The 20,882-nt window shown below is 41.3% G+C and overlaps 1 protein-coding gene across 3 annotated transcripts in view; it reads left to right on the top strand.

Moving 5' to 3' along the window:
- The window catches only part of ESCO1 (establishment of sister chromatid cohesion N-acetyltransferase 1), a 62,429-nt gene extending 42,675 nt beyond the window's left edge, over window positions 1-19,754 (top strand). For 2 of the 3 annotated variants that reach the window (XM_073679140.1, XM_073679141.1), the window contains exons 6-10: window positions 2,319-2,450; window positions 6,989-7,078; window positions 15,828-15,971; window positions 17,191-17,375; window positions 18,055-19,754. In XM_073679140.1, coding sequence (XP_073535241.1) covers window positions 2,319-2,450; window positions 6,989-7,078; window positions 15,828-15,971; window positions 17,191-17,375; window positions 18,055-18,205 — 702 coding nt within the window. In that variant the 3' untranslated portion in view covers window positions 18,206-19,754. The remainder of the gene's footprint in view (window positions 1-2,318; window positions 2,451-6,988; window positions 7,079-15,827; window positions 15,972-17,190; window positions 17,376-18,054) is intronic. The other variant, XM_073679142.1, reaches the window with a different exon arrangement.
- The last annotated feature ends 1,128 nt before the right edge of the window (window positions 19,755-20,882 follow it).

Genomic DNA, 20,882 nt, shown 5'->3' with positions numbered 1-20,882 from the left:
TTGTGCGTCCAGCCGTCTGCTTTTCTATTCCATGGGGCCACTACTTAGTCTTCTGTGCACATTTTTGTGTAGTTCTTACCTTTGCATCTAGGGATGCAAGTCTTGGCACAAGGTTACTAAAAGCGGCAGTTACTCAAGTAGTAACATGAGAGATTGCTATTCTTTCTTCTGTAACACAGCTATTAGTTTTCCCACACCAGAGCCTGCTTTGGGACATCTTGTGGTTCCTGGGTCCCCAATGAAGCTACGAAGAAATAAACATTTTTGGTGTTAAGCGTAAAATCTCTCATAGCCTTCATTGGGGGACATGGCACCCTCACATGTTTGTGGGGGGAGGGGGGTCTTAATTTTGCTCCCCAGCTGCTGAATAACTGGGTGTTGGCTGCTTAGGTGTAGGCGGCTGGGGAGTAGTCAGCTTTTTTCTAAGATCTATTCTTAGTGTCAGCCTCCATGTGGCAGCATATTAACCCATGGTTCTTGTGTATCCCAATGAAAGCTACTAAAGAAACTTTATCGTGAGCACCAAAATGTAAATCCCCCCCCATCCTTTCCACTCCTTTATTTCCCATGGAGAAATTGTGTGGGATAATCTAGAGTGGTGGCCAACTAAAAGTTTTGAGACCCAACGACAAATTTTGTTTTTACAAACTTTGCTGTTTCAATATGTTTAGATCTTTTAGTCTGATGTTTCTATGGATACAGAAGTGCAATTATTAGCATTTCTGAAGTTTTTTAAACTTTTCACAAATCACGTTTATGCAAAGACTCAATATTTAGTGTTGACGCTTATGTTTTTTTTTTAAAGACTTCTGCAATTCAGCTTTTGTGCCAAATCCTAATTGATGCCCCATTCTTGTCTAACCATTGCTTTGTGTTTATCACAATTCTGTATTTTTGTTTGTCCTCCGTTTTTTGAGGATTGTCCAGATTCTCAACAGGATTGAGATCTGGGGAGTTTCCTGGCCACGCACCCAAAATTTCCATGTTTTGTTCACAGAGCCTTTTAGTTTTCACTTTTGCCTGGTCATGGTTCATGGTGCTCCATCATTCATACTAGAAAAAACATTGTTCATCACCAGATTGCTCCTGGATTGTTGGGGGGAAGTTGCTAATTTCAGGATGTTTCGATATAATTTCTTATTCCTGGCAGTGTTCTTTAAAAAAAAAAAAAAAAAAATTGTGAGGTGAGATTTTATGGATGAAAGCGACCTCATAATTGGATGGTCTTAGGGTGCTTTAATGTTTGGGACATCTGAAAGAGTGTGCCCCCCCCCCAATAAACAATATCAGAATTGCACCATTTCATCCCATGTGAATTATTTTTTTAGCCATTTTTCAGTACATTGTAGTTCATTCATTTTACCATAAAACTTAGCCCCATAAAGACACAATCCCGTATACATGTATGTAGACAGTAACTTGTTAGTTACAAGTAATTCCAACCAAGTAAGATGGTAATTATGAACTTTTCTTTTATTTCTATGAATTGATTCAGAGCCATCTACTATTGTGTGGATACGACTCTAGAAAAAATATTGTCTCTCCTTGTTCTTGTAGGTTCTTTCTGCAGATTTCAGTACAGTTACATTATTTATTGCGCTATTATATTATTAAAGGGGTATTCCCATCTCCAAGATCTTATCCCAATATGTAGTAGGTGTAATAATAATATTAGCTAATACCGCCAATTAGAAATGTAGTATAGTTCTTCTGATTCGCTAGGTCTCTGCATCCATACCTTAGGTATCCATGATGACAGTTCGTTAGCTGGTTACTAGTGGTCATAACCATGGATACCCAAGGTCCTGCAATACCTGCACATGAGGAAAGAGACATAGTGAATCAGAAAAACTATACTACTTTTCTATGTCTCTTTCCTCATGTGCAGGCATTGCAGGACCTTAAGTATCGATTGTTATGACTACAAGCTAACTGTCACTATATCAGTGGTCATAACCAATGATACCTAAGGTCCTGCAGAGACAGCGATTCAGAAGAACTATGCTATAATTCTAATTGAAAGTATTTGCTAATATTACACCTACTACATATTGGGATAGGATCTTGCAGATGGGAATACCCCTTTAGTTTCAGAGACGAACAGCAGAAATGACTGCAGACTTTCATACCGATGGGCATGTAGTCCTAGATGTCGGTGTAATGATGATGCAGGTTTTTCTTTCATTTAGTTTTATATCTGTTTGATGCTTAAAAAAAAACAAGTCGATGGCTTGCGTTCACAGCAGGCATAGAACAGATGATGATAATAAAGTTCACAAATTTCTTCTTTAGTTTTTTCCATCGTTTTTCCCTTTCAGGATGCTGGACAGAAACGTTTTGGTGTGATCACCTGCAGTGTATGTGGTATGCTTTACACCGCGTCCAACCCAGAAGATGAGACTCAGCACCTGCTCTTTCACAACCAGTTTATCAGTGCAGTGAAATATGTGGTAAGAATATGTATTTTCCTCACTTTAAGATCGATATATAAATTTATATGGGCACAAGAATATAGCAATTTGGTTAAATGGAGAGTGACAAATTCATCTCAACATGTGTCTTAAAGGAAACCGGTCACTATGAAAATGCAATATAACCTGCAGGCACCATGTTATATAGCAGAGGGAGTTCAGCAGATTGATGTATATTTATGTGAGAAAAGACTAGCTATAACCTGTATTTTCATCATTTCATCCTCTGCCCTTTCTGGGACTTTCAGTCCAGTGGGCGGGGCCATCAATAACTGACAGCTATCTTTATATAAGTGTGCATACAGAAATAACTGTCAGTCACTGATAGGACCGCCCACTGGACCGGAAATCCCAGAAAGGGCAGAGGTATAAATGAATAAATCACAGGTTATACTGAGTCTTTTCTCACAAAATCACATATTATTCTGCTCATCTCCTTCTCTATAACATGGTGCCCGCAGATTGCATTGCATTTTCTTGGTGACAGATTCACTTTAAGGAGCGCACAGCTTTCCAGCTTCCTGACTTCATTGTTGCTGGGGACAGGTACTCCTCCATGACTGACAGTTCTGGTTCAGCTGCTGAACTGAATGATGTGATTGCCCTGCAGATTTTAGAACAAGCTACTGTTATCTGCACTTTCACATAAACTGATAACAGCGCCTTTGAACAAGCTGAGGAGGAAAGTAAGCAGTCAATAACCTCCAGCTGGGAGAGGGCCAAGGGCTTTTGAGAAGGATGATAAGAGCAGCTCTGGGTCAGGAGTTGAGGAGTGAAGGAGGGGAGCAGCACTGTCTAACTGCTGTATTGAAATTAAAGGGCTGGAGGGCTACTATTTCAATATGTACTATATGTAATAATAATATTAGCTGTATATAAGGAGAGCTTCCAGACAGGACGGCTATGCAGTCAGTGCACATAGAACCTGGCGATTTGATAATGTGCAGTGCAGGAGTGAGGTGGCCGGGCAGGGAGCTACTGTGCAGGCTCTAACTATGCACGCTCCCGAGAACCCAGCATGTGATCATGATAAACTCTTTACTAACTGCGCAAGCGCGGTCATGAACGCCATACAGGCCGTAACCATTAATACCTGAGTGACTGCGATACCCTGCACATGGGGTAAGCAATACAAAAAAAACAAAGAAAACTATAGAGAATATCTAATTGGAGGTTATTATTAGTACACCTAGTACATATTGAAATAGGATCTTTGAGATGGTAATACCCGTTTAAATCATTCAAATCACTAAAAATTTTAATTATTAGACAAAGATAACACAAGTAAGAACAAAATGCAGTTTTTAAATGAAGGTCTTTATTAAGGGAAAAAAAGAAATCCAAACCTACAGGCCCTGTATGAAAAAGTGATGGCCCCCTAAACCTAAAAAGTGGTTGGCCCACCCTTAGCAGCAACAACTGCAATCAAGCATTTGCAATAACTGGCAATGAGTCTTTTACAACGCCCTAGAGGAATATTGGACACTAATCTTTGCAAAATTGTTGTAATTCAGCGACATTGGAGGGTTTCTGAGCATGAAACACCCTTTTTAGGGTCATGCCACAGCATCGGATTAAGGTCAAGACTTTGACTAGGCAACTCCAAAGTCTTTGTTTTTCATAAGCCATTCAGAGGTGGACATGCTGGTGTTTTTTGGATCATTGTCCTGCTACATAACCTAAGTGCACTTCACCTTGAGGTTACAAAAAATGAGCAGACATTCTCCTTCGGGATGTTTTGGTAGACAGCAGAATTCATGGTTTAATTTACCACAGCAAGTCTTTCAGGTCCTGAAGCAGCAAAACAGCCCCAGACCATCACACTACTACCACCATATTTTACTGTTGGTATGATGTTCCTTTTCTGCAATGCTGTGTTACTTCTATGCCAGATGTAATGGGACATGCACCATCCAAAAATTTCAACTTTTGCCTTGTCAGTCTAGAGTATTCTCCCAAAAGTCTTGGCGATCATCAAGATGTGTTCTGGCAAAACTGAGACAAACCTTTTTATGTTCTCTTTGTTCAGCAGTGGTTTTCGTCTTGGAACTCTGCCATGTATGCCATACTTGCCCAGTCTTTCTTATGGTGGCGTCATGAACACTGACCTTAACTGAGGCAAGTGAGGCCTGCAGTTCTTTGGATGTTGTTGTTGGGTCTTTTGTGACCTCTTGGAAAAGTCGTCTCTGTGCTCTTTTGGTAATTTTGATTGGCCGGCCACTCCTAGCAAGGTTCACCAATGTTTCATGTTTTCCCATTTGTGGACAATGGCTCTAACTTTGGTTCACTGTAGTCCCAAAGCTTTAGAAATGGTTTTATAACCTTTTCCAGACTGATAGATCTCAATTACTTTGTTTTTCATTTGTTCCTGAATTTCTTTGGATCACAGCATGATGGATGTCTAACTTTTGAGGATCTTTTGGTCTACTTCACTTTGTCAGGCAGGTCCTATTTAAGTGATTACTGCCACACCTGTTCTCAATCAAGAAATTAGGCCTATGTGTGGCTAGGGAAATTGAACTCTGCTTCCCAAAGATGTGATAAACCACAATTAATTTATGTTTTAAAGGGGGGCACAATCACTTTTCCACACAGGGTCCTATAGGTTTGGATTTCTTTTTCCCTAAATAATAAAGACCTTCATTTAAAAATTGCTTTTGGTGTTTACTTGTGTTATCTTTTGTCTAATATTTAAATTTGTTTTGTGATCTGAAACGTGTGTGACAAACATGCTAAAGAATAAGAAATCAGGAAAGGGGCAAACACTTTTTCACACCACTGTGTGTGTTTCCGCCATTTGGTTAAGTTATAAACAGTACTGTGCAAAAGTGGATAAAATGTTGCAACTTTCAAAAAATAGAAATGTTAATAGTTTAATTATCATTTAGCAAAATGCAAAGTGTATGGTGTTTTGAATTCAAAAGGTGATCACATCAAATATTAATTTTGATTTAGTTCTTCATTGTTCAAAGCATTAACTCTTCTAGATACTTGCACACAGTTTTTGAAGGAACTGAGAACACAGGTTGTTCCAAACAACTTGGAGAATTAAACACAGAACATTTTTGGATGATTTGCACAAATCCTTCTCTTCATATAATTCCAGAGAGACTTGATGTTGAAATCAGGGCTCTGTTGGGGCCATGTTACGCTGAGGAGAGTTCTTAGTTACATTGGTTGCAAGTTTGTGGTTGTTGTCATGTTGCAGAATAAATTTGGAGCCAGTCAGATCCCTCCATGATGGTGTTGCATGGTGGATAAGTATCTGCTTTCATTTGTCAACATTAAGGACATGAAGAAATGGGTAACATTGAGGACCATAAGTGCAATGGCCGGCCAAGGAAACTTTGTGCAGCAGATGGTAGTCTCATAATGCTTGCTTCCTTTTGAAGTCGGAAGATGTCCAGCAGTGCCATCAGTGCAGAACTGTCAGCAACCAGTGGGACTCTTCTTCATCTTTCTTCTGTTCGGTGGTCTTTATGGAAGAATTGGAGCCAAATCTATCATCTATCCATGAAAATGGAGGAACTGGAGTGTAGAAAAATGTCAACAGGTGCTCTGGAACAATTTTAGTAAAAAAGTAAAAATATTTGGCTGTTAGAGAAAGCAGATTGTTTGCCGACTGGCTGCAGAGCAGTACGATAAGTAGTGTCTGCAGGCAACGGTGAAAGAGGAGCATGGCGGAGGGTCCTTGCAAGTTTGGGGCTGCATTTCCGCAAACTGACTTGGGAATTTGGTAACGATTAATGGTGTCCTCTCCTCAAGTATGAGAAATTCTGGTAGATGCTTATCCATCATACAGTAGCATCAGGGAGGCGCCTAATTGGTCCCAAATTTATTCTGCAGTCAATATCATTGAGGATTATCTTTAGCGAGATGATGTTGAGATCAGGGTTGTGTGGTGGCGACATAATTCCAGACATAGTCAATGATGTGAAAAGACAAGGATTTATGTAAGCCTACTTTAACAGAAGATCTGTGCTTGGTTCTCCAAGATGTTGGGTACAGCCTCCTAGTCAAGTTCCTTCAAAAACTCTGCAAAAGTGTATGGAGAAGAATTGATGCTTTTTTGAAGACCATGATTGGTCACATCAAATATTGATTTGATTTAGATTTCTGTTTGTTCATTCACTTTGCATTTTGTTAATTGTTAAAAAAAAATAAACTACTAACACCACTATTTTTGAAAGCATTCTTACTTTGAGCATTTTTTTTCACACTTGCTTAAATCTTTTGCACATTATCTTTATGTCCCACTTGTATCGTTTATTTTACTTCCTTGATCTGGAGGTGCATGGCTGTTAAAAATAATGCACCCTAATATATCAAGTTATCACTAATAGAAAAATTAGGTGATCTGCAAATGTTGATGTCTAAATAAAAAGGTTATTGCTGTTTAAAATATGAAAAGAAACACTGGCTACATACTATTCTTGCAGGTTGCCATTAAATAGCAAATACAACTATTCAGACCCTTTCATCAGATACTAAACAAATCATTTTTTTCCCTCACAAAGGGATGGAAGAAGGAGAGGATTGTGGCTGAATACCCTGATGGCAAAATAATAATGGTATTGCCAGATGATCCAAAGTACGCTCTTAAAAAGGTAAACGGAATCTCTCTTGCTAACAAAAAAAACAATTAAAGGTCTCTTAAGACTGAGAATTATAGTTATTCACAGGTTAAAGTCCCATAGGCGGACTAAAAAAATTGCTTCAAAAAAAAGTTTGTAGAATGTTAAATGAAATCTGTCACCAGGTTTTTGATACCCCTTCTAGGAGGAGCATAATGTAGGGGCAGAGACCCTAATTCCAGTGATGTAGCACCTACTGTGCTGCATGGTCTCGTTTTGATAAAATCACAGTTCTCTGAATCCTGAGGTCTGTATAACCCCGCCATCACATCTGATTGTCTGCTTTCTGTGTACACTGTGCATAGGCAGAAAACTGCCAATCAATGGTGGAGCGCATTATACAGAGCTCATGAATATAGAGACTACATGGCAGCAGCAGCAGGTTTACTATAGGCCAGAATTATGTGTTTTTTTTTGTTCCCTTATCTCCCTAAGGAAAATCCATTAAAAAGCAATCCAAATGTCATGTCTACCTTTTTAAATTGCTATCAATAAAAAGTTGGCTCACCACGCACAAAATAAGCTCACACTCGGCACCATCAACGGAAAAATAAACCCGTTTAAAGGTCAAAGAAAATGGCTACACAAAGCAAAAATATATTTTAATTTTTTTTACCAAATTTTAAAAAAAATAAAAAAAATTCAGCAATAGAAAAACAAAATATGTGCAATTTGGGTATTGCTGTAATCACTTTGTCAATCACGTTTCCATGTCCTTTTTACTGCACAATGTCAGAATTGCATTTTATTTTTATTTTTTTTCAACATTTCATCTTACTTGAAAAATTCCCATTTTTCAGTACACTAAATGATAAAATGAACGGTGTCATTCAAAAATCAACCCCCCCCCCATACGACTTTACGATGGAAAAATAAAAAAAAATTATGGCTCTTGAAAGATAAAAACACAAGCGCAAAAATTCCCTGGTCATTAAAGGGTTAAGTAGTAAAACCTAAACAAGAATTACAAATCTATGAATTTGGGATCACCGTAACCAGACTGACCCTTGACCCACAGTTAGCATTGCAAAAAACAAAACACAAGAACCAACAGTCGAATTGCTTGTTTATTTTTTTCAATTCCACCCCATCCCAAATTTTTTTTTCCCATTCTTTAGTATTTTAAAATACAATACCGTTAAAAGATACAGCTCCTCTTCAAAATAAAAAAGTCTTCATGCAACTATGTCGACAGGAAATGTAAAAGGTTAAAGGGGTTTTGATAATAACTTCCACAATTGGATGTATTTAAATAAAATGTTCCTGTGCTGAGATAATCGTATAAATGTGCCCCTGCTGTGTACTGTGTAATGGCTGTGTCTGACCGTACAGGAACATGGTCTGATCATACCACATCTCCTGGGCTGGGGAGGAAGAGAAAGAGTATACAGACATTACAGCAGGGGATCATACCACAGCTCCTGGGTAGTGGGGGAGGAAAAGAGTATACAGACATTACAGCAGGGGATCACAGCTGATTCTTTCTTTGAAGTAAAACATTGTTTAAAAACAGAAAGGGGAATGTTTTACCTCACAAAAAGAATCAGCTGTGATCCCCTGTGGTAATATCTGTATACTCTTTTGCTTCCTCCCCTACCCAGGAGATGTGGTATGATCAGACCATGTTCCTGTATGGTCAGACACAGCCATTACACAGTACACAGCAGGGGCACATGTATAAGATTATCTCAGCACAGGAACATTTTATTTAAACACATCCAATTGTGGAACTTATTATTATTCCAAAATCTATTGATTAAAATGAACTTTTGTTAGTGGGAAAACCCCTGTAAGGCTTTTGGAAGGTGACATGTTTGCATCTCTAAGGGGTCAGATGAATATGGCAAAGCTGCAGTAGCGGACCGCTCATGGACAGGAGTGGTGTCATGGACAGGAGCCATGCTTACTAATGAGACTTCGTCTGTACATATTTGGCAATGAAATATAGTTTTATAAAAGCAGGTACAGATGTGAATGTGTCAGATTGCAGGATGACATTGCTCCTGGTAGATGCATTCTCCACTAAGTGAAATTGCATGCATATTTAATTTGGCTTCAAAATTACTATAAATCCAGTTATGTTGGATATTTGATTATTGCAGCTCGCATGTATTTTATTTCCTGGTATCCTTTATTAAAAAAAAAAAAGAAAAAAAAAAGTAGTAATCATTCCAGATTTCATGCAATATTTTTGCATTGTATTTTATTTATTTATGCAAGAGCATATAGCAAGAATTTGCATCCTATAAGGCGCCCGAGCCTTACTGACATTTATCAAATGCAATACAATAATTTATTAAACCTGCCAGACGATTTATTTATTTTTTTATTTTTACTCATATAGCGCCATTAATTCCACAGCGCTTTACAGATATTATCATCTCTGTCCCCGCTGGGGCTCACAGTCTACATTCCCTATCAGTATGTCTGTGGGAGGAAACCAGAAAACCCAGGCGAAATCCACGCAAACACGGGGAGAACATACAAGCTCCTTGCAGATGATGTCCTGGGATTTGAACCCAGGACCCCAGTGCTGCAAAGCTACACTGCTAACCACTGAGCCACCGTGCTGCCTTTTAAATATACTAACCAGTTCCTGAATAGGCAACGGTTCTAAAAAGACAAAACCTCTCATTTGGATATTTAAGGAATTTTTTTTCCAGTTCTCTTCACTATACATGGCCCTTCATTCTTATGCTTTATAACTTTTTAATTTTTTTTATTCTTGGGGAAAATTGGAGAAAAAAATATATAGATTTCCTTTTTAATGACCACAAAAACTAAACTAAAAAGTAATTCAAATAGTGTTCCCCTTTCCTTAGAAACATTTGTTAGGACTCTGCAGCTCCTGCATTGTCCCTATACCAAGCAATAATAATAATCTTTTTATTTATATAGCGGCAACATATTCCGCAGCGCTTTACAATTCAGAGAATTTACAGACATTATCAGCACTGTCCCCATTGGGGCTCACAATCTACATTCCCTATCAGTATGTCTTTTGAAACCGGAGAACCCGGAGGAAACCCACACAAACACGGGGAGAACATACAAACTCCTTGCAGATGTTGTCCTTGGTGGGATTTGAACACAGGACCCCTGTGCTGCAAGGCTGCAGTGCTAACACTGAGCCACCGTGCTGCACTTAATCACTGGATTTGGAGGAGGAAGCGCCAACTGTGCTTGCTATGCTGTATACATGGTGCTTGTTCAACAGTTTTACTCGGCATTGACATTTTAAAACATCAGTGCAGAGTAAAGTGCTGACATCCCAGACATATAGTTAGTAAAGCCGAATAAAGACTTGCGTCCATCAAGTTCGACCTGTTAGTTCTGTAATTGCTAAAGTTGATCCAGAGGAGGGCAAAAACCCCAAATGATTTAGCCAATCTTCACCTGAGGAAAAATTCCCTCCCGACTCTGAAACCAGCAGTCAGAATAAATCCCTGTATCAACCTACTATTTTATTTTATTTTTAAGTATATGCTGAAATCTGCCTGGTATCTAGAAAAGCATCCAGTCCCCGCTTGAACTGGTTTAGTGAATCCGACATTACCGTCTCCTCACTCAGTGAATTCCATATTCTCACTGCTCTTACCGTAAAGAACCCCTTCCTATGCTGGTGCTGAAACCTTTTCTCTTCCAGTCTTAGTGAGTGCCCTCTTGTTACCGTAATATCCCTCCTTTTGAACAAATCCCGGGCAAGGTCTCTATACTGTCCCCTAACATATTTGTACACATTTATTATGTCCCCCCTCAACCTTCTCTTTTCCAGGCTGAATAGTCCTAGTTTTGCCAACCTCTCTGGGTATTGCAGTCTCTCCATTCCCTTTATTAATTTTGTTGCCCTCCTTTGTACCTTTTCAAGCTCATTTATATCCTTTCTATATATTGGGGCCCATAACTGAGCACAGTATTCCAAGTGTGGTCTGACCAGTGCTTTGTACAGTGGAAGAACAATGTTCTCATCCTTTGCAGCTATACCTCTTCTGATACATCCCATTACCCTGTTTGCCCTTACAGCAGCGGCCTGACTTTGGGCACTCCAATTTAGTTTGCTATCAATCAAGATGCCCAAGTCCTTCTCCATCTCTGAATTCCCCAATGGTTTCCCATTCAGTGAGTACTGGTGACTTCCATTTTTCCTTCCCATATGTATGACCTTACATTTCTCCTCGTTAAACCTCATTTGCCATTTAATGCTCCACCTACCCAGCTTATCCAAATCCCTCTGTAGGTCTTCACTATCCTCTTTTGTATTAATTGTTTTACATAACTTTGTGTCATCTGCAAATATTGATATTTTACTATTTATCCCGTTGACTATGTCGTTAATAAAGATATTAAATAACATTGGGCCTAGTACAGACCCCTGTGGTACCCCACTAGTGACGCTTACCCAATCTGAGTATATTCCATTTATAACCACCCTCTGCCTTCTATCCTTTAGCCAGTTAGCTACCCACTTGCAGACATTTTCCCCCAGCCCCATCATTCTCATTTTGTATACCAACCTATTATGTGGCACGCTATCGAACGCTTTTGAGAAGTCGAGATACACGACATCCACTGGTTCCCCCTGATCTACTCGAGAGCTAACCTCCTCGTAGAAGTCAATCAGGTTTGTTTGGCAGGAGCGATTCCTCATGAATCCATGTTGGTTCGGGGTTAATAGATTATTAGCATCAAGATGCTCCATGATTGCCTCATTAATAAAGCCTTCAAAAATTTTGCCCACAACGGACGTCAGACTCACCGGCCGATAGTTTCCGGTGTTACTTTTTGCTCCCTTTTTGAATATTGGCACTACATTCGCCTGTCGCCAATCAAGTGGTACAGACCCAGTCTCAACAGAGTCCTTAAATATAAGATATAACGGTCTGTCTATCACATTACTTAGTTCCCTTAGTACCCGTGGGTGTATGCCATCAGGTCCTGGTGATTTGTTTATTTTAATGTTACTGAGGCGTTTCTGTACCCCAGCTTGGGTTAGATTTGTCATACTTAGTGAAGGATTAAGTTTGTCACTTCTCATTTCGCCTGTTAGTTCTTTTTCCTTTGTGAAAGTTGACGAAAAAAATTTATTTAATAGATTAGCTTTATCCTCATCTTTCTCTATGATTTTGCCTTCATCACTTTTTATCGGTCCAATATTATTAGATTTAATCCTTTTACTATTTATATACGTAAAGAACAGTTTGGGATTTGATCTACTTTCCCTAGCAATACGTCTCTCTGTTTCCTCCTTTGCTATTTTCATTTGTTTTTTACAGGTTCTCGTTTTTTCCTTGTAACACATTAGTGCCTCCTTGCTGTTTTCCTGTTTTAATCTCTTGAATGCCTCTTTTTTGCTATTTAACGCCCCTTTTACGTTCTTATTCAACCATATTGGTTTCCTCTTATTTCTGGCCCTTTTATTCCCATACGGTATATACCTCTCGCACTGAGTATTCAGAATTCTTTTGAAGGTTTCCCATTTACTATTCGTATTTCCTTGATTAAGAACTTTGTCCCAGTCAATAAGTTGAAGGTTTTCTTTCAGCTGATCAAACTTCACCCTCCTAAAGTTTAATATTTTAGTTGTTCCCTTATTGATAACCCTACTGAAGGGCATTTTGAAATTAATAATATTATGATCGCTATTACCTAGGTGCCCCCCTATCTGTACCTCAGTTATTCTATCAGGCCTATTAGTCAATATTAAGTCCAACACGGCCTTCCCTCTCGTTGGTTCCTGCACTAGTTGGGAGAGATAATTATCCTTGATATTTGTCAAGAACCTTTTTCCTTTCTGCGATCTACAGGTTTCTGTTTCCCAGTCAATATCCGGGTAGTTGAAGTCCCCCATTACAATCACCTCATTATGTTTTGCTACTTTGTCTATTTGTCCTAATAGCAGTTTCTCATTCTCCTCTGTTATATTAGGTGGCTTATAGCAGACCCCCAGTAATATTTTATTATTATTTTTTGCCCCCTCTATCTCTACCCACATGGACTCGACCCCCTCTTCTCCCTCTCCTATATCTTCCCTTAGTCTGGGCTTTAGACGTGACCTTACATATAAGCAGACTCCTCCGCCCTTCCCCTGTTTCCGGTTCCTTCTAAATAAACTATAATCTGTTAAATTTACCGCCCAGTCGTAGCTATCGTCTAGCCAAGTCTCTGTTATACCTACGATGTCATACCTCTCCTCCGATATAAGCGCCCGCAGCTCATCCGCCTTATTGGTCAGGCTTCTTGCGTTGGTCAGCATGCAAGATAAAACTTTGGGGTTATTTAGCATCCTATTCTTCTCTAACGATCTAACTGTACTATCCCCACCCCCCTCTCCACCCTCATTATATTCACTTCTCCCCTTCCCCCTTGCTTGCCTCACATCCCACCTATTTCCTTGGTTTCCCCCCCCCGTCTCTAGTTTAAAAACTCCTCCAACCTATTAGCCATCTTCTTCCCCAGCACCGCTGCACCCTCCCCATTGAGGTGCAGCCCGTCCCTACGGTAGAGCCTGTAGCCGACAGCGAAGTCGGCCCAGTTCTCCATGAACCCAAACCCTTCTGCCTTGCACCAACTCTTTAGCCACTTATTCACCTCCCTAACCTCCCGTTGGCGCTCCTGTGTGGCTCGCGGGATTGGTAGTATTTCTGAGAAAACTACCTTGGAGGTCCTTGCCCTAAGCTTCCTACCTAGATCCCTGAAATCATTTTTAAGGACCCTCCATCTACCACTCACTTTGTCATTGGTGCCAATGTGGACCATGACCGCTGGGTCTTCGCTAGCCCCACCCAGTAACCTGTCAACCCGATCCGCGATGTGCCGGACTCGAGCGCCAGGGAGGCAGCACACTGTTCGGCGATCCCGGTCTTTGTGACAGATTGCCCTGTCTGTCCCCCTAATAATAGAGTCACCCACTACCAGGACCTGTCTAGCCTGCCCTACACTTCCCCCCTCCCCCTCATTACTGGAGCATACACTCCCCCGGCGGTCAGAGGATCTGTCGTGCTCCAATAATGCCGGTTCTGAACCAGCCTTCCTATACTTCTTCCCTCTATCCCTTCTAACTGTTACCCAGCTCCCTGCCTGTTCAGCCTGCGCTTCCCCACTAAGCTCCACCCCCAGTGTTGACCCATTGAGTGTCTGCTCGGTGAGCAGCAAACTCCGTTCCATGTTGTCGATGCTCCTCAGTACCGCTATCTGAGCACTTAGATCCAGGATTTGGGCTTCCAAGTGCACGATATGCTCACATCTCTCGCAGCAGTATGGATCCCTGAGCGGTAGCTCAGGGAATGCATACATTGCGTAAGATGTACACTGCACGGCTCCGGCCAACATGGACGTCATTCTAAATATGGGGATACAGTCAGTATATATGTACAAGTACAAAACACAATTATTTATATATAGGTGTATGGACGGGGATCAATTAGGGATGTGCAAGTGTATCGATTAGATATCGGCGCGGGATCAGTTAAGTATGGACGGGGGATCAATTAAGTATGGATGGGGGATCAGCTGAGTGGGTCAGGTGGATTAATTAAGTATGGACGGTGTGTCAATTAACTATGGACTGGGATCAATAAGTATGGACTGGGGAAATAATTAATTGTGGACTAGGGAATCAATCAATTAATTATGGACAGGGGGTTTAATTAAATAGGATGGGGGGTAAAGCAAATAAATAGGTATGGACGGTGGGTAATTAACTAAGGACTGGGGATCAATAAGTATCAATAATATCAATAAATATGGACTGGGGAAATAATTAATTGTGGTCTGGGGAATCAATCAATTAATTATGGACAGGGGTTAATTAAATATGGTGGGGGATAAGGCAAATAGATAGGGACTGGGGATGAGTAAAAGTGGACAAGGGGAATCTATTAAATAGGACAAGGGGGATCAATCAATTATGGGCTGGGGGGGTCAATCATTTAAATGTGGTCAGGGGGATCACTTTAATATGGACGGGGGGTGGTCGGGGATCAATTAAATGAGGACGGGGGGGTCAATTTAATGTGGTCAGAGGGATCAGTTAAATATGGACAGGGGTGTTCAGGGGAATCAATTTAAATATGGACGGGGGTGATCAATTAAATATGGACGGGGGGGTAATCAATTAAATATGGACTAGGGAATACAATACAATTACAATACAGATACAAATACAATACAGTACAGTACACACTTGGGTTCAGTAGGGCCGCTTATCGCGGCCTCCTGCCCCTCACTCACCTCCTCTAGGGACGCTGCACGCTATCACAGCGCGCTTGTCCCTCCGGTCGCCTCTTACCGGTCCTCCTGGTCACCACCACCTGGCACCCTCCGCTGGCCGGCACTGCACGCTGCCACAGCGCTCTCTTGCGCTCGTCCCTCCGGTCGCCTCCTACTGGTCCTCCCGGTCCGCTCGGTCACCTCCGCCTGGCTCTCCTCCCTTCCCAGGAGCTCTCTCCACACACAGCACAACTCTTGCAGCACACGGCAGGCTCCGCCTCCACCACTTCCTGTCAGGCCTCCTCCCACTTCCTGGCATTTAACTACTTCCAAAAAGCCCCTATTCTTCATTCCCCCCCTTTTCCTAGCGCAAATGGCAATTTGCAGGGGATTTATACAGTGGTGTTGAACATAGCCTAACTGCCCCTTCTTTCATATCTTTCTGTATTCGGGCATTTTAGGTGAAATTACTCTACAATAATAATAATTCATAGATGCATTGGTTTTATTCCAGGTGGAGGAGATCAGAGAAATGGTGGATAATGATCTAGGGTTCCAGCAGGTCCCTCTACGACTCCATTCCAGGACAAAGACGCTTCTGTTCATTAGCAGTGATAAGAAAGTTGTAGGATGTTTGATAGCGGAACATATTCAGTGGGTAAATATTCCTGATGAACATTGCTGTCCATGTCTCTACACCAACCGATTATATTCTTTAACTACATTAAAAGGATTGCATCCTCAAGGTGTTGTCACCTGTCCTTACAGTCTGTACACTATGGACTAAAGCTCAAGCAGTCAACAGTCTGTACTCTGGACTTGATGTCCTTTTCAATGAACGGAGTTGTACTCCAGGCACATTACAGAATAATGCAGCCATACTTCCCAATTCCTGGCCACAATACTAATGCACTGGGGGATGCAGGCAGGCCCCATTGGTAAAAGGTGGAGACAGAACAGGTGCAAAATACTGATAACCACCCACTCGCACACCGACCAGCCAAAGGGAGGTTGCATAGTATATGCACACAGATGAGGCTTGTATAGGACATCAGGCTATGTCCTTCGGTATATTGCTGTAGCCAGGTGTTGGTAAGTATGGTCGTCTTAGTGTTTTGTTGGATTTATGGCCTATTTTAGTGTAGACAATTCAGACAATGATGATCCTTGATGTGGGTTGCGAGTGTGTATTTTGGACAAAATAACTACTACCTCAAGTATTTTAATTTTTGCAGGTTGCTGTCAGGCCCCATAGTGATGGGGGGGGGTATTTGGAGTTGTGGCGTGCACTTACATAGTTTTGACTGGCCGGCCTGATTTAATAGTATGGATGTCGCTATTGAGCCGGCATAGTGCACTACACGTATCTGTGTGACTTGCCCTTTATACAAGCCTCATCTAGGTGTATGTATAATGGTAAGAAACCACCCCTGCCCCATGGATGCTGGGTGTGTGAGTGGTTGTCCATCAGTATCTTCCACCAGTTCTACCTTCACCTCGTATCGCCGGGGCCTGTCTGCATTCTGCAGTATATCGGCATTGTGCCCAGGTATTGGTAAGTATGGCTGCTTTTTCTGTGATGTGTCCCTCAATCATTAGTCTGTCCTTCTGCAGATCCACAGCGGTGCAAGCTGTAAAGCCAGGGCTGTAATCAGTCAGTCGTGTATTTTCTGATTGCAAAGTCCAAATCCAGTTTTTGTGACCTGAACGTGCCCTAATCCTGTTCTCAGCTGAGAAGGGCAGGCAGATGTATTGGGCAGTGCCTAGTACTATGTGGCAGGTTATGGAATATTTCCAGGCTGCATAGAAACAGACTACAAGAGCAGTAGGAACCTGTCAGTTTTCCTGATGACATTCTTTTTTTTTTTTTTTTGCAGGGTTACAGGGTAATTGAAGATATTACAAGTGAGAATTGTGACAAGGATCGAATCATTTCTGAGCGAGTGAAGGCTTGGTGTTGTTCCACCACCCCTGAGCCCGCTATCTGCGGAGTCAGCCGTATCTGGGTATTCTCCATGGTGCGACGGAAGAAAATTGCCTCCAGGATGCTTGAATGTTTGAGGTAATGCTGCTTTCTCAAAATAGGTGCAGAATTCTAGATGTAAGAATCCTAGTGTTTCCTAAAGTGGAGAAAGAAAGGGAATGGAGAGGACAGAAGTCATTTCCACCATTAAGCTTGCAATGTGAATACTGATTGGGAGAGAGTAAGTTACTTGTGTAAGCCAGTGAATTCTCCAAACCGATCATGTCAGTTATTACAGGAGGGACATGGAAAAACAGACAATCTGTGATCCCATACTGTCCTGTCTGTACCCTCTCTTTTGCTTCCTCCCTTGCCCAGGAGATGTGGTATGATCCCATACTATCCTGTCTGTATACTCTTTTGCTTCCCCTCCTGCCCAGGAGCTGTGGTATGTTCAGACCATGTTCCTGTACGGTCAGACACGGCCATTACACAGTACACAGCAGGGGCACATAGCCTGTGAACATGATGTCTCTTTCACACAGACGAACCTGCCAAGTTTTTTTAAGAGAGACTCTTCACATTAATTGGCCTGATCTGGCTTATCCTGTCTAGTGAAGGTGCAGGACTAAAGAAATGGGTAATGTTTTGGGGTGAAGGTATTTAAACCGTTCCTTGTCTTTATAAATAAAAAATAGACAACCCCAATTATCATCTGCAGTTGGATAGATTTTAAGCTGTAAGTAACGTTTCCTTTCTCTGTTTTTTTACCTGGCAGGAACCATTTTATATATGGCTCTCATCTGAGCAAAGATGAAATTGCATTCTCCGATCCAACCCCAGATGGCAAACTGTTTGCCACCCGCTATTGTGGCACTGGCCAGTTCCTAATCTATAACTTTGTCAATGGACAGCACCCAGTGAGTTGAAGGATGGACGTCGCCATTCCTTTAGCTTACGGACAAAGCTTGCATCATGCGTACAGATATGAGCTCAGGATGTGAACACCCAAAGGGAGTTCTTTTCTTTTTAAATGGAAAAAGATTCAGAAATGTGAAAAAAAGCTTAATTTTGAAAGCAAATATTTTGATATCTTTTTCTTCCAAAAGATCATAGTTCAAGTATTTTCTATACAGTTCTTTAGTCATGTATACATGCAGCAAATGAGTTGTTCATAGTGGACTAAACAAATTGTAAAGAAGGAAGACCTGGAGTGAACTGAAGATCCTTATGTGGGTGGTATATATAGGCTTGTGCATGTGGTTTTTATTCATGGGGTTTAATTTGACATTTTAATTTACCTTGACATTTATAGTGTTTTTTGAGTTTTCTGACCAACGTCAAATGCAAAGAGCCTGATGTACATTGTGATCTTCATGCGGGTCTGCACCCAAATATATATATTTCATCCCAAACTTTCAGCTGTTGTGTCATGAAAAGAACTCCCTGCCCACATTTCCCTATAGGTCACATTAGTGTCAGAGAAGATTCAGACTCTGGTGGAGTTATGGGATGGATGGAATTATTCTTTATTACAGCTTATAGGTTGTCCACTACTAGAATAACCCCTTTTTTAAATACCATATTCTCCCTTGTAAAATGAAAACCCCATATACTCTCCTCCTGTACCGGCACCGTTCCAGCAGTGTCAGTGCCCTCATTTCCTTTGGAAGTTCCTTGGACGACTAGAAGAGGTGTTGTCACTGTAGCCCCTTAGCGGCTGCGAAATGGCTGCAGGGCTCATGTGACATAACAATGTTGCGCGAGGCTTGGGAGACCCGCCGCTGGTACAAGAGCTAAGTATATGAAATTTTATATTACAAGGGCGAATATAGTATTTAAAAAAAGGATATCCCAATAGGACAACCCATTTAAAAGTTCTATGTGCCTCTACAATACCTGAACATGGACAACTGCAGAGACTGTCGGTTATGGCAAATGCAAAAGTATAAAAAGATGAGAGGTTTACTGTAAAATGGGAGGCGTTGGGCGGGGTATCGAAGAACTCAACCTTTTATGTTTAAGGTTTCTTTTTATATGGTTGCGTATGGCTAGTTGTTCCGTATGGCACACTAGAGAATATGGATAATGTGTACTGCGCTTATAACACACTCTACACTTTCTTGAGAAATGCAGCAGCATATGTCACAGATATACCTGATTTGTATTTTAATAGAGCACATTTTATGATTTTATGTGAAGGTGACCAGGAGAAGTTTATTTTCATTTTCACAAACCAGCTCATGGCACGTTGTAAAGCTCCTTGTGACTTGTATGCACCACTGAGGACTTCAGAGCACTACCAGTCTTCTTGGCAGTCACTCTTTTTTTAAGGGTTTTTATACTGTATGTTAATAAACTGCTGTGGCCTTTTCTGTAAATGTGTAGAATAATTAATTTTCATTTTTGTTTTCTCCTTCCCTGATATGTTTTTTTGCTTCTTTTTGAACTATTATTAAACTAACCAGTTTCAACTTATTTTGTGTTGTTTCCCTTGGAAATTTAGAGGAGGATTGCAGGATCCATCTACAGATATTGTAAAACAAGGCTTCATACAGCCACAGCAGTGAAGAAATAGCATTGTAGTGGTTGAAAGTCAGAGGCAAAGTTTAAAAAAAAAACCCTAATTGTCTGGTCATTAAAGGGGTTGTCCACAACTATTAATAATTGACCATTCTATTTTTATGTTGAAAATAAGTATCTTTGTAATTACCTTGCTTTGCAGTTACTGCCTGTGAGAGGCGCTATCGCTGGCCGCTCACAGGCATCACGTGACCCCCGGCTGCAGCCGGCTCTGACATCCGCTGATGTCATGTCATGGTTCCAGATGCAGCCGGGGGCCTCTCTCTTCTGCGTTCCACGGTGGATGCTGGGTTGTGGGCGCGTCACACTCGGCAGGCACCGTGCGCTCTCTCTCTCGTCATTCATTGGGAAAGAGCGCGGTGGATGCTGGGTGTGATGCGCAGGGTATCCCCGCCCACAGCCCAGCATCCACCGTGGGGACGTTGTCACTGATGTCACGCCTCACTTGACGTGACATAACCGTCGGGTCACGTGATGCCTGTGAGCGGCCAGCGATAGCGCCACTCACAGGCAGTAACTGCAACGCAAGGTAATTACAAAGATACTTACTTTCAACATAAAAATAGAATGGCCAAATATTAAAAGTAGTGGACAACCCATTTAAGGATTTAAAAAGTAGTAGGTATATCTAAAAACGCTCATTTAATGGGAATCTCTCAGCAGGTTTTTGTTATGTAATCTAAAGACAGCAGGAGATGGGGGCTGAAACACAGATTTCAAGGATGACACTTTTTTAGCTGTGTGCTGTTTACTTACAATGCTGGTTTTGTCACCTCAGGATTTTGACTGCTGGACTAAAGCAGCACCTGAGCCCTTGTCCGACCACACCCCCTCCTCTTATAAGCAGCTAACTGTCAATAGACAATGTACATGGCCAACCCTGCCCACACCACGCTCTCTTTCTCAGTTCTGCTTAATGCTGCATCTAAGAACTCTGATTGTCACAACTGCTGCAGCCAGTAAGCTAAGTGATACATCGCTGGAATCAGGGTCACTTGCCCTATATTATGCTGCTCTCAGATT

This window comes from Phyllobates terribilis, unplaced genomic scaffold (assembly GCF_046119375.1).
Source record: "Phyllobates terribilis strain yellow unplaced genomic scaffold, ASM4611937v1 Scaffold_4__5_contigs__length_816908805, whole genome shotgun sequence".
In the NCBI taxonomy this organism is placed as follows: Eukaryota; Metazoa; Chordata; class Amphibia; order Anura; family Dendrobatidae; genus Phyllobates; species Phyllobates terribilis.
Note: the sequence above shows the minus strand (reverse complement) of the source record. Positions and strands in the feature narration are given on the sequence as shown.